Source organism: Macrobrachium nipponense, chromosome 3 (genome assembly GCF_015104395.2).
Source record: "Macrobrachium nipponense isolate FS-2020 chromosome 3, ASM1510439v2, whole genome shotgun sequence".
NCBI lineage: Eukaryota > Metazoa > Arthropoda > Malacostraca > Decapoda > Palaemonidae > Macrobrachium > Macrobrachium nipponense.
The window spans coordinates 19,143,591-19,169,755 of NC_087202.1; the positions used below are offsets into that span (position 1 = coordinate 19,143,591).

General features: G+C 43.4%; 1 protein-coding gene across 3 annotated transcripts in view; it reads left to right on the forward strand.

The window, feature by feature from the left end:
- LOC135221644 (SET and MYND domain-containing protein 4-like) overlaps positions 1-26,165 on the forward strand; it is a 158,365-nt gene that overhangs the window by 73,089 nt on the left and 59,111 nt on the right. For all 3 annotated transcript variants that reach the window (XM_064259332.1, XM_064259331.1, XM_064259333.1), the window contains 2 exons: positions 1,874-2,021; positions 18,029-18,197. In XM_064259332.1, the coding sequence (XP_064115402.1) occupies positions 1,874-2,021; positions 18,029-18,197 (317 nt within the window). The remainder of the gene's footprint in view (positions 1-1,873; positions 2,022-18,028; positions 18,198-26,165) is intronic.

The window sequence follows — 26,165 nt, forward strand, 5'->3', positions numbered from 1 at the left end:
GCTCACGAGGTGAGGGCGCGGCCTCGGAAGCATTTCAACAGAGCATGGCACTCAGTAACATCCTGAGTACCATGTTTTAGCGAAGCAACTCTGTGTTCACTTCACACTCCCTGCGAGATGTGAAGATGGCATATGAGATTCTGCTGCTCGCTAGGGCCATACGTGTCTGCAGACACAAATCTTGGGGGCAAGAAGTACCACTCATCCTATCCTGTAGAAAATGGTTAGGAAGAGCTCTTAATTTAGTTGATGAGTCGCCGACAACGGCGACTTCTTAACTCTTAAGCCTTAGTTAAAACACCTTAACTTTGGCTAGGTTGGTCAGGTGGTGATATATATATATATATATTTATTTTACTTCTTAGCCCTCATGGTATGGTCAATATGGTCTAGTCACGTCGTGGTCTCGCCCCTGTTGACAGATCATCTGGAGTGCACCAGCTATATAGGTCTCTACCTCGCTGGCAAACTCTAGTAGCACAAGAGACTTACGTGGCAGTAACCACGAAGCCAGCTATGCTAACAGGTGGAACCAAGATGTAAATCATCTGCATGCATTTGTTTCCTAAAATCCTTCTATTCTGTCCCTTCCCACCTCCAAAGGTGGGATTCAGCTATATATATATCTGACAGGTAAGTTTCATGAACAAAATGATATTGTTATGATACAATAAAGTTTGTTCATACTTACCTGGCAGATATATATATCAAGTGGTTACCTTTACCCACCCACCTCCCCTCAGGGGACAGTGGAAATAAAAATTATGAATAGAAAATGGGAATGGTTCCTGATACCCGCCTCCCAGCGGCGGGAATGGGTACTAACCACCTGGCCGACCACTGCGTGTGTCGGAAGTTTTTAAAATTCTGTCGGACTTCAGAAAATACAGCTATATATATATCTGACAGGTAAGTATGAACAAACTTTATTGTATACTAACAATAACATTTTCTTATGATTTTTGACGATGTTTCACGTAATGCCATGTTTTGGCTTGTCGTGGCATTGGAACTGAACCCTTGTTGTAACCCAGAGACTGGCTGTACTGAGGAGGTGAAACATAGTGTTCTACTTACCTAATTTCAGTTATTAGTTATAAATGCAACTGTTATATAATAGTAATTGGTGCACCTTGTATCCTTTTTTACCCTTAGGTAAAGGGATGGTTACCCTGGATAGAAGCTTTTGTATAAAAATGGCAGTTGTTAACATTTGTATCAGCAACATTTTACTTGCCTAGTTTTCTCCTTTGAATATGTAATATCTCTTGAGGTTTGCAACATATTTTGTATTTATTGTATAACCATTATTCTACTCAAAACTAGAATGGTCATTGATATATTGTACTTGTAAAAGGGTGAGATTGTAAGTAATACATTTTGTTCATGTTGAATATAATATGCTAACTTCAGGTAAACCCTATGGAACATCATACTTTCACATCATATCCCCCAACACCACAGATTTTATTAATATAACTGGAGATATACCAGTTGTTAACAGGAGATATACCAGTTGTTAATTTCAAACCACTTTCCCTCTGGTCCATTGGATAGTTATATCAAATTTGGGTGATTGTTTTCTCACTTTACAGAAACAGTTAACTACAAGTTTGTATTTAGGAAACATTTAACTTGTGTAAAAATGTAGGGTTTTCATAATAGTACAGTATATTTTTAAATGTAGGTGGAATCTAATACTTTACATGTCAAGATGTAGCATGCCACGAAGTCATATTTTTGTCACTTCTTTATCTCATTGCTGAATCTGGGTACTAAAGGGTAAAACATTAAATTTGATATGTAATCAAGATAAAAATGATGATGGTGATAGCCTTATGAAGACCATTTTTGCATTATTTCTACCTTTCAGCACCGAGGATGTCAAGGATAGAATACCAGGCCTTAATAATCATAGAGTCTATGGTGGTAGAAATCCTACGGATGCTTATCGTGCCGTTTACCACCTGATGCCACACCTTGACACTAGCTGTCCAGAAGACCAACTACAGTATTGTTTAGTAAGTTACTGTGACTGTTTACACTTTTTTTAATTAATTTTTTTTTCAGTTACTGTATTTCCATTTACCGTATATTTCAGCGTATAAGTCAACCGGAAGATAAGTCGTCCCCCCAATTCTGAGTAAATTTTTATGATTTTAACTAATATCGGGTATATTAGTCGACCTATAAAATGTGAGGCCAACCGTACGCTCAAAATAAGCAGCAGTGTAAAACGTATCATATAAAATAACCTGAATGTTATTACGGTACATATGTTGCTCTACTTACCATAAGAAATACAGGTAATATACTCGGTATATTAACAAATCTGTGTAATATATAAAAGATGAATACCGGCAAATATGAATAGAAATGACGAAACGAAAGATACGTTACTTGAGTGTAATGTAAACAAACAAAGCGCTAACTAACGCTGCATAACAGCCTACGTATATATGTATGTACAAACTACCACTCAAGTTAATGTTTTGATTGGGTTGTTAAAACGACGTGCCGGTATTTTATTATTATGTTGGAATATTCCTTGACCATTGGTTCTTTTATGGCATAAACAGGCTCATTTGAGGGAAAACGAACCTGCAGTTGATTCACCAGATTCAAACTGGGATCCTTATGATGAAACCGTAAATGATAATTTGTCTGATGAATTGTTTAATTTAAGTGATGATGATTCAAGTAATTTTGAAGGATTTTAAATACATATTTACTATTAAATACAATTTTTTTTATTTTATTTAAAGTGATAAATAAAGATTTCATACAATAAATGTTTTTGAACAATACCCCGGTAAATACAAAACTGTCAGAGTGAACGCATCCTTCTCAATTACTGTACTACAAATAGCTATGAAATGTTTACACTTGCTGTGCGATTGGGGTTTCTTCAAGTTACTTTGATTTGTTTCATTTTATTTAAGGTAATGGATGTTCTAATGTATTATTATTGTCGTATTACAGTGCGAAATGTTTTTAATACTGGTATTTACATACATAGTTACCTCAACAAGGCTGTCATTGTTATTAGCCAACTGTAAAGCCTGGATTCCTGTACCGATATGCCAAAATAATAAAGATTCACTTTTTGTTACCGTTAAATAAGTCCACCCCCTAATTTTGGCATGATTTTTTGGGGCTAAAGGGTCGACTTATACGCCGAAATATACGGTACCTTTTAACAGTAAATGATGGAAAAACCGATGCCAAGGTTAATGCATGCATTCTGTTAGTATTTGGTTTAGCAAAACATGATCAGGGGTAGAAGGCAAAGACACACTGGGACAAGGTGTTCATGTTTCAAGTGACAGTAAGATAGAAATAACATTTTTGTAGTTCAAAGTAGTCAAGATAGTGGTGTTCAGATTGTTTAGGATATACTCATCTTAAGACAACCTTGTTCTGTTTCTGCTATCCTCGATGTAAACATTGGATATTTGTGGCAGCTTTTTTCATCTTTTGCCGGTTATCTAACTAGATTTCGGTGATGTATTTCCAGTAACTTACAAGCTTATAACTTCCAGGATCAGTATTTCATTGTTTTGTTATTAAGATCTGATTCAAGTTTATAATTTTTTGCTACACTTGCAAGTTAGCAATCAGATTAACTACTTCCTTGATTTCTACTTGGTAAGTAGAAAATTTGCTACTAGTTATATAAAAGCAGTCATTTTCCACCTAGTCTAGCATAGCTTAGCTGTAAACTGTTTGCCTAAGTAGATAGAGATAACTTAGGCAGCATAACATGAAGAGCAAAAGTTAGTTAAAAGATACAGGCAGAAGAATGGCTGATTTTTCAAAGCTATCATACATGGTTGCGGTTTTCGGTTTTAACTACATTTTTCTATATAAATCTAGGACTTAGCCATTTTTGGTTGGGCAGTTTATTATAACTGGTGAGATGAAAACATCAATAAAGCAAGTTTAAAACCGTTCTTCTGTAAAAATATAATTACTACCTTTACTGATTAGCATAATAAAATGTAAACATTACATTCACTACCATTGTTTGAAATGCAATTCTATCTAAAAGTCTCAGTGTTAGACATGAGTTGAGATATGTTTCCATGATGGTACTTTGTATATTTCAGCATTATCGGTAAAGGATTAAACATCTTGTTACACTTTCCTTTGCAGAGAACTGGGAAAGTGGAAGGGCAGAACATAGTAAATAAAGAAATTGTGCTTTTATTTCAGCTGCTTTTTGGGAAAGAGTAGCTGTTCTTGACAGACGGAAATCTTGCTCTGAGCACCCAAAGTGCTCACCAGTTCTTAGCTCTTAGCTTCCAAGCTACTAGCTCGCCTGGTGCCCAGCTAGCCTGGCGCCAACTACAGCCTGGTACCAGCTTAGAACACCCAGCTCTCGGTACCTACTCCCTATCTACTGCCGCCAACTCTCTAATTGCATCAAATTTTTTTTCTCCTTTTATTGGTCCTCTTATCTTATTCATTTGCTTGCATGCCTGGCTCCCTTGGTTCTTTCTCATGCCTTTGCCAGTCTCGTGTATGGGTTGACAGAAATTAAGCCTGTAAGTGTGAAGTGTTGTGCAGTGGAGGAGGTGATAATCCGGTTCGCCGGTTCTCCTAGACCTAAGTCACTGTTATACTCCCCTAAACCTGGGAGGAGTCATACTGGAAGTCCAGTGGAGGCTGGTTGGAAGTCCTATGTGTAGTCGCCCCCTCAGTCAAGCCTGTTACCGGTCCCAGGTATTGACAGACAACCAATGGAAAGGCATCTTACTGGATGTGTAGTGGAGGAGGTGGCCATCTGGCCCCTTCAGATCTTCTAAATTCAATCCCTGTCAGACTGTCCTAAACCTGGGAGGTATACTGATGGTCCTTGGGACTATCAGTATACCTCCTTGGGAGTCCGAAGGGAGTTCTGCTCTCGAGTGGTTACCCCTCAGTCGAGCCTGTTGTGCACAGGTGTCAACAGACAGCCATTGAAAAAGCTCCATAGGGATGTGTATTTGTTGTCCCTAGCAATACTCCAGTGTAGAAGGCACTTTTCAGATAGCCAAAAGTGCTGTTACCATTTTTTATGGTGAATCGCAGCATTGGATGGGCACTGTTCAGATAGTTTTGTTCTCTGTTCATATGCAAGAGTCTCGAGGAGTATAGTCTACAGCCTTCTCACAATGTCTGGGACAGTCTTATGCCTTTGTCTTTTGAGCTTCAGGTTGTGGAATGCCAGTGTTTGGCACCAAGTGACCAGCAGTGTCTGAGCATTTATTATCATCCGAGCCAATAGTGCCCTGTAACGCCCTTTCCACCCATTAGTGCCCAGTAATGTTCTTGCGCCCAATAGCGCCTGTCTCTTTTAAGAACATAGTGTTGTTCTTTTGTGAGTGCCAATTTCCATTTGAATATCTAGCTCCGGTCTTTAAGTGGCCAACGCTAGTCCCTGATCATTGGGTGCCCACTCTTTGGTATTGGACTCCTGCCTTTGAGTACCATACAACTGTTCACAAGTGCTTTTGTCTCTCATCTGCATGTTCCACCTTTGCCTAGTTCCAGACAAGCCAAAGTTACTCCCTTTTTACTGTTTAGTAGCTTCTCAAAGCCCTGTCCTTTGCAGAGAGGGACTTAAGTGCATGATTTTATGAGCTTGCTGAAGAAAGCTCCCACCTCTGGCAGTTTTTCTTTGCCTCTAAGTAGTATCAGAAAGTTGGGAGAAAGGCAAGTGTCTGTTTTTTTTTTTTTCTCTCCCTATGGTGCTTAGATGGAATTAGTCCTCCTGGCTGAAGTTCTTGTCAAGATTTTTGAAGTAAAAGTCTTTCTTCACTGGCAACAGGAGCAGGGACTAAGAAGATAGGGGACTCAAGTGTGGATGAGTCATCTGGGAACTCTGTTATCCACTGAGATGTTAATCAGTTTGACAACTACATATCAGAGGTTTTATCCAGTCTCAAAGTTTCCGGTGCAGACTTTAGGCAGTGTGACGTTTTTGGTGTCTTGCAGCCTGTGAAAAACACACAGATAATGGCTGCAGTTTTTCTCTGTCAGCTCACCGCCTTCCTTTGGGTTTCACTTTGGTTCCATATAATCTCCTTGGTCTGATTTCCTGTGGAATGACAATATCTTCCCTCCAGAGCTATCTGTTGTTGAAAGGGCATTATGGATGCTTTGCTAGCCATCGATTATATATTTTGCTGCAAAGCTCCCCTGATACTCTACTAGCCATCGGACGCTCCTTCACTGCAAAGTTCCCACTTAAATAGAGGCGCTCCACGGATTTACCACCACGCCACTAGAGGTTAAGTTCAGCATAAACCAGAGGCAGTTTTTACTGCAAGTTCTCTCAACTAACAAGGAACAACAAGCATTGTATTCAATGCTAGCAACTTTTCTATTGTTCCGATACGTAATACAAACCATCGGTCCTTTAACAATAGGAAGTAGCTAGCGGCAGCTGGAACGGTCGTAAGCTTCGAACAAGGGGAGAACGGTAGTTAACTGCTTGTCCGACAGTCGCGCGCCGCGCGACTGGAGGTAAACAAATCACTTTTTGCTTTCTCGGCCGCGGGTGTGAAGGACGTGTTCGTCATCGCTCTCTGCCCGCTTCATCGTCGTATGCTTTGTTTATATTGTGTTTTCTACTAATGGTTTGTTTGACTTGAAAATGAAACTGTAAGTACACTGTTTTCATTTTCATTACTTAATTATGAACCCTTGAATTATGTCTCGGTGCCGAGGGCGGGCGGCGCTCGCGCCGAGTCTGTATTTGGGCGAAAGGGTGTAATTGAAAAATGTAAGTACTTTTTTCATTATATTTTTGCCCTGTGCGTTCGTTACCGAGAGTGTGAGTGCGCTCGGCACGAACTTTTAATTTTGTATATAGAATGCAATGAAAGTGGATTCGCAATTGCAATATTCTTTTCATTTTCATTTATTGATTGCATGAATTTAATCTGGATCAATTTTCGTTCTTACCCGTAATTGATCCTTACGATTTTTTATGTGAATGAAATCGCAAGTGCAGTATTCTGTTTCATTTTCATATATATTTTATGATAGCATCATATTATTGGATCAAGTTTCCGTTCTTACCCGGGAATTGATCTTTTCTCCTTTAAGTTCTATGAAGTGAATCGCAAGGGCAGTATTCTGTTTCATTTTCATATTACTTTTCACTGCTGTGCGGGGGTGGGGGAAGCGAAGGTCTGCCAGGAAGTTGGTAGCCGATTCTTCGTCTTCCTTCCTGCCCCCCAGCTCAGCTTCTTCATTGTATTTTTGTATGTGGGGGCTTCCTTGCGTTCGGGGTGGGGCATGTCTTCCCCCCGTGCGTGAGGAACCCCTCTTACTAATCTATCTATGTTACCGCAGGTGCTACATCCGTGGGACGACCGTTGAATGTAGATGTAGATCCTCACGAGGTTTGTACTCGTTGTCGGGGGCGAGAGTGCTCCCGCAACGAGCCCTGTGTAACGTGTTGCATTCGTCAGAGGCGCAGTGGGTGCTGTACGAGGACACAAGAAGTCATCGGAAGTCCAGTGACTCCTTTGGTACGGACGTCCAGTTGTACTCGGGGTCTTCCGTCCGCTCTGGGTGGGGTTCTCTCCCCCCAGGCGCGAGGAAGCCCTCTAATTAACCCGACTGTTGCTTCCGCAGGTTTGCCATCAGCGAGGACGACCTGGGACAGGTGTGAGAGTCGCTGGGACTGCAGGGGTTGATTCAGCGGTTGGCGGGGTCGGCAGTGGTCACTCATGATACGGTAACCACTACAACAACCACAATCTCGCACCAGCATATGAGATGTCACCGCACCTGGTGTACACACCACATGTCATGTCGGTAACACCCACGGCTGCAATCCAGAACCAACTTCCTGCCGTGCCAATCAGGACGGTGCCACCGCCACCTGGGTTCTTTGTATTGCCGACCCCGGACTGCCGCTGCCCAAAGAGTACCCCCCTGGACCTGCCGCCAGTGCCGAGGATGACGGTAGCTGCCGACAGGACGCCTGTCTCTCCTGTGGTCCTGCCGTGCCTGCCGTACCTGTTGCTGTCCCAGCCGCTCATTCCCTTTCAGATCAGGTGCCTGCTGCTCATTCACTTTTCAGATGTTCCTGCGGTTCCTGGACCTGTTCCTGTTGTTCCTGCTGTTGGTGATGCTGTCACAGTCTCAGGTCTTTCCGGACAGGTGCAGTCGGGCCCCCTGTTGCTTCGGCAACTGCCCCGGCTCCCTCCTGGATGGAAGACCTGACGTCTGTCCTGCGGAGCCGGCCTGGAAGAAGAAGAGAAGAGGAAGAAGGTGTCGTCGTCGTCTTCTTCGTCGTGCCCTGCCTCTCCTTCCCCTTTCGACTTTCTAAAGGTCCAACCGTCCGAAGAAGAAGAAGGTTTGGCCTTCCTTCCCCCCTAAGAAGACTCCTTCGGGATCCTTCTGAATGGGCCCTGGCTCGCTCGAGCGAGCTGGGTGGAGCTCTTCTGCTGGTCCTCCTGTTTCCTTCGGGTGAACTGGGCCCGTCGCTTCTTTCTGCAAAGCAATAAGTCGACCGGGGACCAAGAGGGCCCACCAGCCTCGGCTTGGTGCGTCCCTCACCTGGTGCTAGCGGGTCTTGCCGCTAAAACCAGGTTTTCCGTCCTTCGGGCCGCTTCTCGTTTCGCGAAGAAGCACCGAGTGGACGCTCTTTTATCCAAGAAGACGCGTCCAGCCAAAAGTTTTCTGACGCCCGAGCTCGCTCGGACCGTCAAGACAAGCGGCGCTGGAGCAGAAAGCTGCTGGCGGAGCGGTTCGTGCACCACGACCTCTCGCCAGGCCAGTTGGACGCTCTCGCAGGCGATCAAGCTGGCTGCGTCGGGTCTAACGGGTTACGTGGGGGGCCGCTGATCAGCCACGGGTTTGTAGGGTTTGAGGCAGGTGAAGGGTCCCCAGCGGCCGCCGGTACCTAGCCCGGCTTGTACCGAGCGACCTCGACGCTGCCGAGAGGACGCTTGGTCCGGTCTCGACGCGACCACAGAGCCTAGCAGGTCACCCACGTCCGCCGCTTCCCAATTGGGACCGGGTCGGGCGGAAGACGGTGACCAGCGACAGCTCTTCCTGACCGCTAAGTGATCGTTCTCCGACGTTCCTCGAGCCGAGGCCCAAATCGCCCCAGGCGGGCGGTAAGGCTAGGCCTGCTGCCTGCCTGAGACCGTCACCGCGGGTTGACTATCAGCAGCAGCCCTCCACGCAACGCTGGTCCCCTGCCAGCTAGCTAGGGGGGAGCGTCAGGTCTTGTCCTCTCCCATAACGGTTATTGTTGAGGCGATGGAAGGGGTCCCCTGCGGCCGTCGGTACCAGCCACGGCTGGTACCAGCGGCTCGACGCGCCGGAGGAGGACGCTCGCCGGCGTCTCAACCGTGACAGCGAGCCTAGTCAGGTCACCTGACGGCCGCTCCCATCGGGACCCGGGCTGGAGACGGTAACCCAGCAACAGCTCGCCTGAACGCTTAGAGATCAGCGTCGACGTTCTCAGCCCAGCCTCTCGCCTCAGGTCTAGCAGGTCAAGGCTAGGCTATGCTGCTCTATCGCCACCGCGGGTTTGAACGATCAGCAGCAGCCCTCCAAGCACAGCTGGTTCCTGCCAGCGAGCTATGGGGGGGGCTGCGTCAGGTCTGCCTCTCCCTGTACCCTTCAACCTCCTCGGGCTAACGCCGGGAGGAGCGAGGTACCTGTGAGCTTGATCGCTATGAGGTGCGCCGCTCGCGACCCCGCCGCTAATGACGCCGTATGGACCAGAGCACTGGTTTTTCTAGGAACCGACCAGGACATACGCGCAATTAAGCTGGAAGGCGACCGTCCAGTGCAGGGGTCTGCCGCTCTTCCCCCTCCTTCTGAAGGAGGGAATTAATTCTAGGGTATCATGTTCTTGTTGGAGGGACTGGTAACGGTTCCTCCTCTTACTCCGCAACGACGCGGTTTACTCCCGAAGATACCAGAGGAATTTGCAGAAGTGTCCATTAAGCTATTCCGTCAGCCATCAATGACCCTGCGGAAGGATTGGCCGCTCCACCAGTCACAGAAAGCCCACAAGTCTCTGGCTCCCGAATGGGGTCGTTTCCCCCCTTGGGGTTTTTTGGGCCCGAGAGGGAACCCAAACCGACGGTGGGGTTCTGCCGCGATCTGGAGCTTGGCCGATTCTGGTCCTCGAACCAGTTGTCCATCGTCTCCGGCACAAGAATGGCTCTCTCAGTTCTGGCCGGTTGTCCCCCCCCCGATCAAGCTACCTTCCACCTCCTCTGACTGCGACAGCGGCGTTTTCTACGTGTCTTCGGCACACCGTATTTTAAATACTCCTTCGGTCCCTCCTGGAAGGATTTTCCGACCTCGACGGGAGGGACTTGGAATGAGTCAGGGAGGAACGGTAATCGGCTCTCTCCCTGGTCAGGTGTCGATCAAAGCCCACCCGCATACGAACGTTCACCAGTGGCGGCAGACCCTTACCTACAGTGAGAGTTCGTAACCCTCCTCCGAAAAGTGAGAGACGGGAAAACCCCCCCTGACGGGAAAACGTTTTCTCCTGACCTATACGTTTTCCCCAGACTCTGAGAGGCCGTCCGCCGCAAAGGCGATGGCTGCTCCTACTCTTCTCCAACTGCCTAGTTCCACTGGGAAGGAGCGAGCGAGTATCCCAATTTTCCTTCCCCATTCCCTCTCTCCTTATACGGCTTACAGTGGGAAATGGGAAGGATCCTACAGAGATTTCTTTGTAGGGATCCCACGTTCGGGACCTTCGCGCTACCCCGGGGGTTGGGACCTTCGGGTCCTATCCTGAACGTAAGCCCCGCGGTCGTTGTGAGGATGGGAAATCCTGCTTCCTCATTCTCGATTTCCTACGGGAATCGAGATGGACCACCAGCCGATATCGTTTTGACGAATTCGGTGGGGTTTTCGCAGACTGCTTAAGAATTCTACGGAATTTCTAGCGCATTCAGAGTGTTTCGAGTTTTTACGATCTTCAACACTTTACGCGAGACCACGGTGCCAAAGTGAGCGAGAGCGATAAACCCCGATATGTTTCCACCGATAACTCGGGTAACCTCTGACCTATGCTCGAATTCCCTGGAATTTTCTAGCATTGGGTGAAGAAGACTGCTGCTGAAAGAAAACTATCCATCACAGTAGGCGGACCAACCTGGAATAGAGGAAGATCGGAACGGGAATATCCAGTTTTTGGCTTGAAACTATCGTCTTAGTATTCTGTTCCCACCCTTGGAAGCGTTTCCTTCCGAGTAAGACTTCTTCCTTCACTCTCTTTGATCAGAGAAGGAAGGTGGGTCGATTCTCCAATCCTTTTTAGTTTTGTTTTCTTGAAGGAAAGAATTTAGGATTGGAGATCGTTTTGTTCAGAATCCTTAACAAAATATAACTAACGTATATTAACCTTCGGCGACCTTGATTCTGCTAAGCAGTTTGAATTGTCCGAGGGGTAGGCGCATATCCTAAGTTATTCTACGGATTTGCGGACTTAGACGAGAAAGTATTATAATTGAACTGCGAAGACTCGGGGTTGCCTGCAACCTCCCAGGAGTTTTCAGTTTCAATTTTATCATACTTATGGTTTTGTCACGAACAACACCATTTTCAACTTTTATATTTAACCGAAATTCGTTTTCGCCTAAAATATAATTTGCCCGAGGCGATATTCTTTTTATGCTCGGTAGTTTCTAGCCTGAACCGCATTCCTTCGTCTGAATAATGGATTTACCTGGCAACTCAAGGATGACGAGTCAAGCAGGCTCCCAACCACTGGCGTATTGAACTGCCTGATATTAAGCACTTCAGTTTTATCAGCTGGGCCACCTCCTAGATTTCCACGGTTCATGTTATGTCTCCTCTCCCCTCCCCTGCTTTGATTGGACTAACCGAACCGTATCTGCTGCCTAATCAATCATGGACCTTTAGGTCTCTGATTCAACGGGTGGGATTCTCAGCAATAATGAAGGACCCTCATCTACTGCGGTGGGAACGCTAGATTCCACATCGGCCTTCGACATTGCGCCGAATTTTCAACAAAGAAGATAATCTCTTGGCTCTTTCATCTTTCTGTTTACCACCGCACGGTAACAAAGAAGTCTGTAACAAGTCCTCCCTCCGCTGCAGTCGTCACTGCGATAATTGCGAATGATTTTTGCAAGAACAATCTGAGTTTTGTCTTCAAAATTATCTCGTATTCGTAGGTGTACAATTGTTCATTGTTCAAAAAACCCGAATTGCAAAGATGTTTTGTGAAGAAACAATCGCCTACTCTCCGACCTTGACAGCTCTTAACCTCCAAATGTGCAGCCCATGAAAGCAGCAGTTCTTCAGGTGGCTTTCTTTCACCTGTGTTTTCATTACTGAAGAACGTCCCCGCCCGCGCTTTCATTGGCAACTACGACTTCTCACCTGACAGCAATGAAATAAGCTGGGTAGCGTTTTTCAGTCATTTGTAAGCCACAGGTTATGAATCTTTTGAGATCCTTCTCTCGATTCATATTGTGATGACGTAGGTTGCATTCAATAATCTACCTTCGTCTTCAACTGTACAATAGTGGTTGTTTTCTCCTTTTAGCTGAAGATTCAAACAAACTTGAGATGATTTTTTACCATTCCAGGGACCTCTGTCCCTCTAGAAGGCAATTGGACCTTTCGCCTGTTGGGTCCACTGGCCCTTAAAAAGAGAATCATCACCACTCGCTGTCCCGGTCAATGGTGACAAACAAATACATCATTGGTTTGGTTGGTCTCATCGGCAATAACCCTTTAAAGGCGAAGGTCACGTGACCTTAACTCGGGATGCTTTTGACAACTTGCCTCCTACCGAACGCTGTCGGTCGGCAGTTTCTTTGTCCGAGCGCCCAGAAGTCAGTTAACGAATTTAAACGCTGTTGACTTAGTTTCGGTTTGTTACAACAGCAACCCATTACGTTCGTTTTAAATAGCGTTGTCACAGGTACCCATACCATTGACACCCGCCACCATGGAGTGTCCGGTGTCCTGTCCTACTTCCACTACCGAGAACTTCGCTGCATTGGGGATCAGGAGGATGGCCGAGAGACTTCGTTGCTAACGGACAGACCAGTATGGGGTACTGGGACATCACCGAAGTAGAGAAGAGGGAGATAGGTCATGCGACTAATTTTCCTTCTTTTACCTCTGAGGGAACTGCAATGACTTCTCCCTGCGAAGTTCAGGCAACCCAGGGGGATGGGGCTCCGTTGCGCTCGATTTCGTAACCGAACTTCGTATCGAAGACTCAGAACCCCTTCGGGTTGCCCTTGACGATTGGTTCGAGTCCCGTTCACAGTCCCCACCTCCCTAATGGAACTTCAACCGCCTTCGATGCGAAGGAGATGCTGCCTTGTCCAAGAAGTTCTTTCTCCTTGGCCGCAGGTAACTGAAGGCAGGGTCTGGTTCCAACCAGACCACAATGCCCCTTCCTTCTACCTTCGGGATATTTGCCCCCCAGGTCAGTTCCTTGGATCTTTTTTCCTTGGGACCCGTGGTGGCTGGCTTCCAACACTTTGTTAGCGAACCCGATACCCCTCGCAGGGCCTGAGCAGCATCGAGTCCTGTTGTGAACCGTAAGGAATGGATGGTGAAATGAGAGTGTAGACTGGCTCCTCTTACCCATCTTTTTCTTCCCCTCTTAACCTGTGGTTAGGGGAGGACACGGTCGTCACCCTGCTGGATAAGGACAAGATGCAGGTGTGAGGCTACTCAACATAGCCCCGCCCATCCTTATCCCTTTCACTAGGGATAGGAAGCGGTATATCCACCACTTCCTCCAACAAGGGGGAGGAAGTGGGATGCCAAATCTTGAGACCAACCCATACTTTAAAATGTTGCCTCTTGCAAACAGGAACAAGTTTCTTGCTTGCCTGGTAACTAAGAGATAGCGCTTGCCCACTCTCTCTTTAGTACTCGGCCCGTAGGTCCTTGACCCATTGATCCTGCGGTCGACACGAGACCCCGATTCAATCGGACAGAGGCGTTTGGATCCCTCCCCTTCGCTCTTTAACGACCAGGGAAGGCATTCCAGGGATGGTGACGAACACCAGTCTGTTCATCAAAAGACTCATATTCCTCCCACCAAGACGTGAGTCTTCCTCTTGTTTAAGAAGGCCGATGGTTTGTATTACCGTATCAGGTAACAAATGACAATTTGTCGAAAATTGCCATTTTTCCTAACTATACAAACCGCTGGGAGGTCCTTTACATATAGTCCCGCCTCCTCATGCCAACCCCGCCGCTCACTGCGTATTTTGCAATTGGGCCGAAAACGCAAAAGTGATTTGTTTACCTCCCAGTCCCGCCAGGCGCGGCGCGAACTGTCGGACAAGGCAGTTAACTAACCGTTCTCCCCTTGTTGCGAAGCTTACGACCGGTTCCAGCATGCCGCTAGCCTACTTCCTAGTTGTTAAAGGACCTCAGGTTTGTATCGTTAGGAAAAATGCAATTTTCCGAATAAAAAATTGTCATTTTTCAATTCATTACATGAATTAATGTTTTGAGATAAAATATGTCCATGTATCCCACCTCCTGCCAATGTGGGGCTCAGCTATGTAATTGGTAAGTAACTTATATAAAAATGGCCTTTTTATGATAAAGTTTTATATATACAGGCATTCCCCAGTTACCAGTGGGGGTTCAGTTCCCAGTGGTCTGACAATAAGTAAAAATCACCAATAACTCAAAATCAGCAATAATAGCGCCAATAACCAGGGATTGTCAGGCGTTCCTGGGCTGTGTTGCCTGGAGAAAGTTTTAAAAGTTGTCTTTGTATGTACAGCAGTTTTATATACCCAAGGACTGGAGAAGGAGGCAACCTTTTCCCGAGTTATGACGTCAGTCAGGTTTGTTCTCTCTCTCTCTCTCCTCTCGTCTCTCTCTTCCATCTCATCTTCTCTCCTCTCATCTCTCTCTCCGTCATCTCTCTCTGTCTCATCTCTCTCTCCTCTGACATCCTTGTTTGGTCATTAGGTAGATTCTGAAGTAACATTAGCGAATGATTGATCAGTGGCTATGGTAAGTGGAGATTGGGGCTGAAAATCCAGTTATTCACGTTGCTGGACAAGCACCGTAAGATCAGCGCCATAACCAGGGGTTGCCTGTACTTACCAAGTACGTACAGATGGCCCAAAGTTACCGTCACCATCGGTTAGTGGCATTTCGGTTTTACGGCACTTGTTAAATATAGTATTCATAACTGGATTTTACACTCCATAGGGTTTATAGTGCCGTTGTCTGGTTATCGGTTTCTTAGGCTAGGTGCTGAGACCACTGCATAAAATACAAACATAATGAATATGCATCTTTTACTCTGCTCTTTTAAAAGGTTATCCTTTACTTTGCAGTATCCCAACAATAATACTGTTAATGTAGTCCCGTTGTATTAACTATTTGTTATAAAATACAAACAAACCGGTCATGTTTTGGTTTGGAAAAATCAGATGAGGGTGGAGGTAAGATTATTTTGCCTTATTTAACTTAATTCAAGGCGATTTTCTTGCTTCTATATTTGGCATAGATTAATCTCCAGAAACTTTATTCATATGTGACAAGGTTATTTTTATTTATATGAAGTGTTTTTAAGTTGAAAATTGACTTAACACATAAACAAGACTTAGTTTTTTTTTGTTTTTTTTATTTATTTGTTAATAGATGGCACTGTTGTCTGGTTATCGGTGATGTAGTTTCCATGTATTGGTACCAAAGGCGAACCAAGAGACCCTTTATAAAATACAAACAGTAACAAATATGCAATCTTTTCCCTTGGCTCTCTTAAAAAGTTAATGCTTTACGTTCACTGTATCCGCAATAATACTGTATGCAGTCTCAATTATTACTACGTATATGATTATAAAATACAAACAAAGCAATCAATGTTTTGGTTTGGAAAAATCAGCTGAGGGCCGATGCAGGGTTATTTTGCCCTACTTAACTCGATTCAGAACGATTTTGTTGCTTCTATTTAGCATATGTTTTTTTTTGTTATGGTGAAATGCTTTTAAGATGAAATATGACTTAAATATGTACATCTTGTTGTGAACTTGATTGTTATTTTTTCATTAATAGATGGTGTAGGGAGCATGTCATTTTGTGTAAAAAAAAAAAAAAACGATAACATTTATTATTTTCATCCTATTTCATAAAAATACGATATTTACGTACTTATTGCTTATTGGCGTGAAAACAACAGTAAAACCTGTTTTTTCATGGCCAGTATTTTTTATTAAAATACTTTTTTCTCCACTATTATTTGCGGTAGAATTGCATCGATGTTGCTGATGCACGATAATTTAAAGCCATTAGTAGTGACAGTTTAGTTTTAACATTTTGGTTTTCTCGAGCCTTCTTGCTAGCCAAATTGCAGCTTAAATTTAGCAGTACGTTATTTCCTTGCCAATATTTTCTCCATACCAAATAAAATATTTAAGTACTGTTCTACTTAACATCATTTGTAACATAACTACTAGGTAATTTTTTTACTGATCGCTCAGTGGTCTTGAAATGCAAGCAAAAGCATTATCACTTCAGTTCAAGTAGTTTGTATGCAAAACAAACTGTTATCGTTCAGAGTTGTTTTAGTTGGCTAGAAGCATTTAACCAATGATTATAACTACTAACGAACTACTTATTATTCCATTTCAGTTTGGTTTTTTTAGGCTGCTTTAACTAAAGAAGAATAATGTTTAAATAATAGAGATGGAGGAAACGTTAGCAGTCTGAAAAAGGTGACTCTCTCCTCTCTCTCTCTCTCTCATACTAGGCCAAGATTTACTAGTAAGTTCATTGAATCTGACAATAAAAAATTTTATTATTATTAGGCAGACCATAGTAAATGAGTAGGCAAATGAAATTCCAGATTTTCATGAAAGAGTTATTACATATTAGGGCAAAATAGGCATCGTTAACAAGTCTAGGGTGGAGTGTGGTGCCCATAGACTTTTGAGTTTCAGTTCGAGGCAAATTTCGCTTTGCGTCGGGCCCCCAGGAACAAAATCCCTGCCCTTAACTTGGGGCTGCCTGTAATGACATAACTGGAGCACCCTCCCCCCCCTCCTCACCTCTCGTGGACATAAGGCATAAACAGAATGAGTTGCAGAGTCGTTTCTGGTAGTATTCCCATTAGTTGGCTGGACTGGTCATGCACTAAACTTTGAAACGTTCACCACGAAGATTTGAATTTAAGCTATCATGCGAGTTGAAACTGTAGCTATGTAGTTACTTGGTAAATACATGTAAAACTTAGTTTTATCATGAAAATGTTATTTTGTCAGGAAGAAGAATACAGGCAGTCCCCGGTTATTGGCAGGGTGCTGATAAGCATAAACTGCCATTGACCGAAACTCTGTGATTTATGGCGTTTATGGCGCCGAGTTTCGGTTAATAGCGCCGAGTTTCAGTTAATGGCACCTCTGTTAGGTATGTTATGATGCCATAACGGGCCAAGTTTCAGTTATCGGCGCCATATGGTGCCGATAATAGAGTTATGGCTCAATAACATACCTAACAGAGGCTAGACAAGCCCCACATAACCGGATAACTATTAACCCAGTCGACCAATAACCAGGAACTGCATGTAATATGGCAGCAGTTGGTGTTCCTCTCACTTGAATTTTGTTATCTTAAAGCAAACTGTCCTTTTTTTATGTCATGTATTATTGTGTTTATGAATTATCCTCCTCATGTATCATCATCATCAGTTGCCTTCATAAAATACAAATTTTTATGTACATACATTCCTATATGTTTTATGTGTATTTCATTTTGTTTTGTATAGCTTATTAATTCCTGACTATTGATGTTTTATGTGATTTCAGGTTGATTCAAGGAATGACTTCAAAGCATTAATGCTGTATACCAATGGTGTAAATAATTTATTTTTGAATCATGAGAGGACACAGGAGAGTGACAATAACCATGAAAACTGATGGTATCTGTTTTGATGATGGTACATGCTCAGAACAAAAGTAGAAACAATGATCACGTAATGAATTATTATTTGCTTAGAACTTGAAACAGTGGTATTCTATGCTTTCAGGCTGCTCTCCTTTTGTCATCTGCGGTTCTGGATAAGACACTTTTCTCGAAACAGAAGAACGACGGTCAAGACATTACTGTTATTCAGCTTGGTACAGCCGTTATGAGGCACATTGCTCAGCTAGTTGCCAATGCACATGCTATCACCCAAGTTGTATCTGAAAGACCAGGCAAGTACAATCTTATTAGAGAATAGTAGATAGGTGGTCTTTGAGTTTGTGTGAATATCATACGTAGTACATAAAATTAATATCTAGTTATATTGTGTCAGTAATCTGTCTCCAAGTTGTGGAGATTTTTTGTATGGCATAAAAAATTTGGTGCATGTTTAAGAATTAACTGTTGATTAAAGGTCATGGTATATAAGTTAAAGTTTCTTATAAGTAACTTACAAAGTAATTACATAGCTAATGTTTCTACTTGCTTGGCAGCCTTTTAAAAATGTGTGGTACCGATCCTAATGTTTTTGTGTAGGTGACAGGCTCCACCACTATTGCAGCATTCAGGGAAACAACATGGTAGGTAAGCTCAATTTGTTTCTGCCCGCATGTCGTTAACATAGGCACCATTGCATCAGCTTTTCACAGTTTTCAGTTGTATTTTGGTGATGTACAATTTCTTTGATTCAGTAGCCAACAAGTTTTGTCAGCCTGTTAGCTGTTTTTGGATAACTAGCCTATTTTTATAGAATTATGTCAGATTCTAGCAATTCAAGCTTTTGCTATTTGAGCAAAGAGTTTAAAACTAGGCTAACTAAATCTTATGATAAGAATGTAGTCAGGAGGAAACCTTTGACGAATGTTCTTCTTGGGATGAGAAGCAGTGGAAAGTGCTTAAATCATCCGAGGGACGGTCGCATGCCTAGAAACAACTTTAACCTAGGTTAGAAGTTAGCCCTGCTATTCCTTCTACTCCTGTTCCCAACTTTTCTCCTAATCTTTGTCCTCCTACTTTACATCCACTTACTCCTGTGCCTGGCTCCCTTGCCTCCGACCCTAATGCCACTGCCAGTCTCGAATCCAGATTCAACAAGAAGATAGATCTAGTAGTAAGTACAGTGGCTGTGTTGGGGGAATCACTGAGACTGATTATGGATAAAATGTTCTCCAAAAAAGTGCAGTGCAAGTGGAGGAGGTGGTTATCCATCTCATCAGTTCTCCTAGACCTAAGTCCCTGTCATACTCCCTTAAACCTGGGAGAAGATATACTGGAAGTCCAAATGAGGCCAATGGGGTTTGGCCAAGGATAGTTGCTCCCTCAGAGCCCGTTGCATTGATCCCAGGTGTTGACAGACAGCCATTGGAAAGGCATCTCATTAGGAGTGCACCTGTTGACTTTAAGTTCCCATGATTCCAACACGGGCAGAAGCCACAGGAAGCTGTTCCTGGTTTCTTCTAGACCGCTTAAGCACCCTTCAGATGATGTGGGTCGGGGTTCAGATCCAATTTCAGTAAAGCAATATGAGAAGGCCCGTTCTTGCCTACAGCCTTCTTGTAGTTGCGCTGTAGCTACATGGGGGCACAGCGCCGGCTTCTGAGTGCCCGGTGCCTGCTCCTAAGTACGTGGCGCAGTGTTACCAGATCTCATTTGCCATTTTGTTGCTATACTATATATGAAATTTATGCTAAAAATATTATGGCACACCGCTTCTGAGCGCCAAGCACCCACTCCCAGACATGTTTCTCTACTTCAATCATTACCTTTAGAGCAAGATGAACTATCATTGGCTCTTATTAAGCGACAATTAGCTGAAATAATGATCTTGTCAAAGAAAGTTCCCTTTGTTTCCAAGACTTCTTCCTATGCAGCTCCTCTTCTTCTTCTTCTTCTTCTTCTCTTCTTCTTCTTCTTCTTCTTCTTCTTCTTCTTCTTCTTCTTCTACCTTCTTCTTTTTCTTCTTCCCCCCCCCCCCCCCCCCCCCCTTCTTTCTTCTTCTTCTTCTTCTTCTTCTTCTTCTTCTCTTTTTTGCCCCAGCTGCCCTGGTCTCACCTGCCTCAATTCTTCTAATGAGGAGTCCTCTCCAGACAACCGGACTAGACTCCTTAAGATGGTATTTTCTTTGTCCTCCAAGAAGTTTCTCAATAAGATGGGAGATTGGCTTTCAGCTAAAAGGGAGCAAGGTAGAGCTGCTCTCATCTCTCCTCCCTCTTGCTTAATACTATGGAGAAGATATTTCTATTTCATCACCTAGGAAGCTCCTTCTTTGGGAGTCGCTATTTCCTCTCAAGGCAACTTCTCTATTCTCATCAACTCTTGATGCCCTGTGTTCTCATCAGCAAAGATAATGTTTTTGCCGGCTGAGCTAAGCCACCTTTTTAAGAATATCTTCAAGTTCTTTTGAAGTTTTTAGCTTCCTTGACAGAACAGTGGGAGCACTGCTAAGAAGCTTGAGGGTTGCTCTCTAGAGCTTTCCTCTCTTCACTTTGCGAGTACTTTAGAAGATTGTGAAGGAGGTGCTGAGTCCCAGGGTTGTTTAATTTAAATCAGATTGATTTTAGTCGTTGATTTAAATCAAAAGATTATTTTTTCAAATCCACGATTTAAATCATACTATTATCATGATATAAAAATTTAAAATATTAGTATTATTGCATGTGAAAAATTTTATTTCAACAGCCAGCCTAATAGTTTTTTCTGCTCTTTCCAATGCTGTCTTCAGAATTTGTGTAACTTAAACCCAAGCAGGATATAAAGGAATATCCAAAAAAATAGCCTAAGAATCATTTATAATAATATTTAATAAGGTTATGGTTTGTTGCAAAATTTATTAAAATAGCCAGCCTAATAGAGCTTTTCTGCTCTTTCCAATGGTGTCCTCAGAACTACTGTATCTAAAAAACTAAGGGAGATATAATGTAATATGTAAAACAAATTCTGTATATAAGACGACCTTTAAGTCCTAAAATTCCCCACTAAAAATTGGGGGTCATCTCATCCCTTAAACGCCGAATGGACGTATTAAACGTTGAGTCAAAATGTCTCCCGTATGCCAAATGGACGTACCATACGTCGACTCAAAAAAGTTTTTTTAAAAATTCGCGGAAAAATACTTATAGGCTTACCAGCCGAAAACTTTTGAATCACGCGCCTTGGGGGATGCTGGGAGTTCACGGATCAAGGCGTTGTTTTGTTTACAATCGTTACGCAGGCGCGCAAGCGCGAATTTCTTTCTTATCGCACTAAAAAGTATCAGTGACACATCTCAAAAATTATTTTGTCACTTTGACATAATTTTTGCACCGTTTTAAATTATCCTTTACATGAAGTATTATATATGTTGCACCGTTTTAAATTATCCTTTACATGAAGTATTATATATGAAAATGTGCGCAATTTCATTTAAAATACAACAAAAAAAATACTCATGATTGTAGCTTTTATCAGTTTTGAGATATTTTCATATAAATAACAATAAGTGCCAAAATTTCAACCTTCGGTCAACTTTGACTCTACCAAAATGGTCGAAAAACGCAATTGTAAGCTAAAACGCTTATATTTTAGTAATATTCAACTATTTACCTTAATTTTGCAATAAATTGGAAGTCTCTAGCACAATATTTCGATTTATGGTGAATTTATGAAAAAACTTTTTCCTCACGTCTGCGTGGTAACTCTTCCGAAAAAAATCATACATGCGATTGTGGTAATGTTTGCACCATTTTAAAATTAGCCGTTACATAAAGTTTTATATATGGAAATGTGTGCAATTTCATGCAAAATACAACTAAAAACAACCCATGGTTGTAGCTTTTATCAGTTTTGAAATATTTTCATATAAAAAATTATAAGTGACAAATTTTCAACCTTTGGTCAATTTTGACTCTACCGAAATGGTCGAAAAACGCAATTGTAAGCTAAAACTCTTATATTTTAGTAATATTCAATCATTTACCTTCATTTTGTAACAAATTGGAAGTCTCTAGCACAATATTTCGATTTATGGTGAATTTATGAAAAAAATAAAATTTTCCTTACGTCCGCGCGGTAACTCTTCCAAAAAAATCATACGTGCGATTGTGGTAATGTTTGCACCATTTTAAATAAGCCGTTACATAAAGTTTTATGTATGAAAATGTGCGCAATTTCATGTAGAATACAACGAAAAATAATTGAAGGTTGTAGCTTTTCTCATTTTTGAAATATTCGCATATAAATCACGATAAATAGAAAAAAAACCACGTTTGGTCAACTTTGACTCTACCGAAATGGTCGAAAAACGCAATTGTAAGCTAAAACTCTTATATTTTAGTAATATTCAATCATTTACCTTCATTTTGCAACAAATTGGAAGTCTCTAGCACAATATTTTGATTTATGGTGAATTTATGAAAAAAACTTTCCTTCCCTCCGCGCGCGGATTCTCCGCCATAAATCTCCGAAATGCGTGTACATCGCATTCTCGGAAAATTTGCTCCGTTTCATATTAGGCATTTCATAGAGTTTTATATATGAAAATGTGCGCAATTTCATGTAGAATAAAAGGAAAAATATTTGATGGTTGTAGCTTTTCTAATTTCTGAAATAATTGCATATAAAAAAAATTTATAAAAAAATTTCGACATTTGGTCAACTTTAACTCGTCCGAAATGGTTGAAAACTGCAATTGTAAGCTAAAACTCTTGCAGTATCGTAATATTCCATCATTTAACTTCATCTTGAAACAAATTCGAAGTCTCTATAACAATATTTAGAATTATGGTGAATTTAAAAAAATATATTTTTTTATGTCCGCGCATCATTTTGTGATAATATTTTCTGTGTTGCTTTTATCGTTTTACAATGTGTTATATACCAAAATGATCGCAATTTAGTGTACATTACAACGAAAAAAAAAGTAACTTGTTACCTTTAACCGTTTTGCGCACAGCGCGATTTGAATACAATTATATATGAAATTTCGTTTTTGCGCTATCATATATCGCATTATTTATATATGATAATAATAATTTTTTTCATTTCTGATGGTTGCATACTAAACTTCAGCCAATGACAAAAAAAGGAGCCAAAAATGAACTCTTAATCTTGAAAACTAAGCGTGCTGTGTTTTTTTGAAAAATATATTTTTTCCGCTTCCTCGCTCACTCCGAAACACCTCCGGCACATGGGAGACAATTTTTGTTTTACCGCTTTGGCGTTTAAGGGTTATACTGCAATGCTAAAGATCAAACCTTGAATTCTAAGATGGTATCTGTAAGCTAGCCTCAGCCTCAGTGCTGTAGCCTAACCGCCAACATACATAAAGATTGACTTTATGAAATAAAATGATAATAAAGGTAATGAAACATTTTTACCATATATATTATAGGCATGTCTTCATAACAAATAGCCTATTTGAGGAATAATTCGAAATCAGTGAGTGGAAATTTTATCTATGGGATCCTAGCTGAGAAAATGTAAACATCGAGTTGTGGTTGCGCTGACAGCAACCTTTATCTTTCTGTAACCTTTACGAAATTTCTGCTGTAGTGTCATTACGGCAGTAATAACATTTAGGATAACATAATGTTAATTTGCCACTAAAAGTTTCTCATACATATCGCAAGATTGATCACATGTACCACCATCTTAGGGATTCCAGTCTGGTTCTGGTGGGTCGACTTCGGCTTCGTTGTCGATATCATACAAATCATCTTGTACTGTCCAAATGTAAACAAAACAATGGTTTCCCTTTTAGGCGACTGTCTGTATGAAAAACACTATATAGAATCGTCTTTGTGAAACCCAGCTTTGATAATTTACAAAAGGAATGTGTATCTGAATTAAGTTCCATTCAGCAACTAAAGACGGTGATGATATCGGCAAAATGCCGTCAGCTGATTATTTGTTTGTACGCGAACAAACCTTTGGTCCTAACAATAGGATAATTTCTAGCGCCCAGCTGGATCTGGTTAAACAATAGATGAAAGCAATGAATCTTGTGATATCTGGCAACGCATGCATAGATCAGGTGAAGAGTGGTCCGCGTTGGTCTTTTCTTTAACCGCCTGGCGGAGAGTCGTGGTTAACCTCTCTTGGCCTTTTCCCAGTTCTTTGCCTGTTTCACTTGTGTTTAGTGTGTGTGTGTGTGTGTGTGCTGATATTATGGCTGCTTCTGCTCTTTCTCGGCCTCGTCAACATGTGTGCCCCGGAATTCCAGGTTTTCCGTGTTCTTGTTTTTTGGCTTCGGCGGTGACTGATCCCCCATATCACGTGTAGCAGGTGCCGTTCTAATTTTTGTACTATAGCGAATCCTCCTTGCACAGAATGCCGGGCATGGCCTAAAGAGCAGCATTTCCTGCAGTTAACACCCCCCCCCCCCCCCCCCCCCCCCCCCCACCCCCCCCCCCCCATAGTAGCGTTGGAGACAGCACATTCCGTGCTCGACTCTATGAGGGAGAACGATTTAATGCTTTCAGTGGATTTGAAGGATGTGTATATCCAGATACTCGTCCATCAATCCTCCAGGAAGTACCTCCGCTTCATCCTCAACGGGACGGTGTACCAATTCAGGGCACTTTGCTTCGGTCTCTCAACCACCCCACAGGTGTTCACGCGAGTGTTCACTCTGGTGTCTGCTTGGGCCCACTCGTCAGGGATACGTCTTCTGAGGTATTTCGATGACTAGTTAGTCCTGGCAAGCTCCCGCTCGCAGTTGCTACGGGACAGGGATCGACTCCTCGAGTTCTGCCGCAATCTGGGGATCGTGGTGAACTTCGAGAAGTCCGACCTCGACCCCAAGCAGAGGATGAAGTACCTGGGTATGCTGATCGACACGGTAGCAGGACGAGTCTTCCCCGCGGACTCGTGGATCAGCAGATTCGGGGAGGCAGCCGGCCGGTTCCTGTCTCGGCAGGAACAGTCAGCTCAGCAGTGGCAAGTCGTGATCGGGCACCTGTCGTCACTCAAGAAGTTAGTCCCTCACGGGGGTCTTCACCTGCGGTCTCTTCAGTGGAGACTAAAGGAGAGTTGCTCACAGGCAGGAGACCCACCATACTTCCCCGTTTCCCTCACGGAGGAGGTGAGGCAGGACCTAGCCTGGTGGCCGGACGACAGGAACCTCTTAAAGAGGAGTGCCTCTCTGCACTCCTCCCCCCCCGGAGATGTTGCTGTTTTCAGACTTGTCCACCGAGGGATGGGGCGCACACCTGGAGGAGTTGCTGACTGCAGGAGTGCAGGACCAACATGACAAGCACCTTCACATCAATGTCCTGGAGCTCAAGGCAGCGTTCTTCGCTCTCCCAGAGTTCCAGGACCGCTTGATGGGTTGATGTGCGACAACACCACGGTAGTGGCATACGTCAACAAATATAGGGGCCTAGTGTCCCTCCCGTTGCACCAGTTGACGCTGCAGGTGCACGAGTGGGCCGTGGCTCACTTGGTAGAGCTGTCAGCCCGCTACATTCCAGGCAAGAGGAATGTAGTAGCAGACAAGCTCAGCCGTCGGCATCAGGTGATAGGGACCGAATGGTCCCTACACCCAGACGTGGCGGAAAGGTTCTTCAACTTGTGGGGGCATCCAGTAGTGGATCTGTTCGCCACCCGGCACAACAGGAAACTTCAGGTTTTCTTTTCAGCCTTTCCCCCGTTCTGCCTGATTCGCAAGGTGATCAGCCGAGTGCTGGCCACCCCAAATCTCCGGATGATCCTGGTGGCCCATTTGGTACCCGGACCTGCTGGCTCTGCTTGCAGAAGCACTGAGAGAGATTCCCCCTTGGCACAACCTTCTCGTCCAGCCACACGTAGAACGGTACCACCAGACAGTCCAGTCTCTACATCTTCACGGCTGGCTGTTATCCACCATCTCTTGCGAGCGAGAGGCTTTTCTCGCCGAGCAGCAACAGAGATGGCTGGGCACGTCAGACAGTCCTCTGCAGCTGTGTGCCAAGGAAAGTGGGCTGTCTTCTGTGGTTGGTGTTGTAGACGGGGTAGTATATCTCCTCTCAGAGCCACTCTTCAGCAGGTAGCGGATTTCCTCATGTTCCTTCACCGAGACAAGCTCCTCTCTGTCCCCACAGTCAAAAGGATATAGAGCCGCCCTGGCCCTTGTCCTAAAACTGAGGGGAGTGGATATCTCTAATTCGTTTGAGATCTCCTTGCTAATGAGGAGCTTTGAGAGGTCTTGCCCACCCAGGGAACTCAGGCCCCCAGGGTGGGATGTG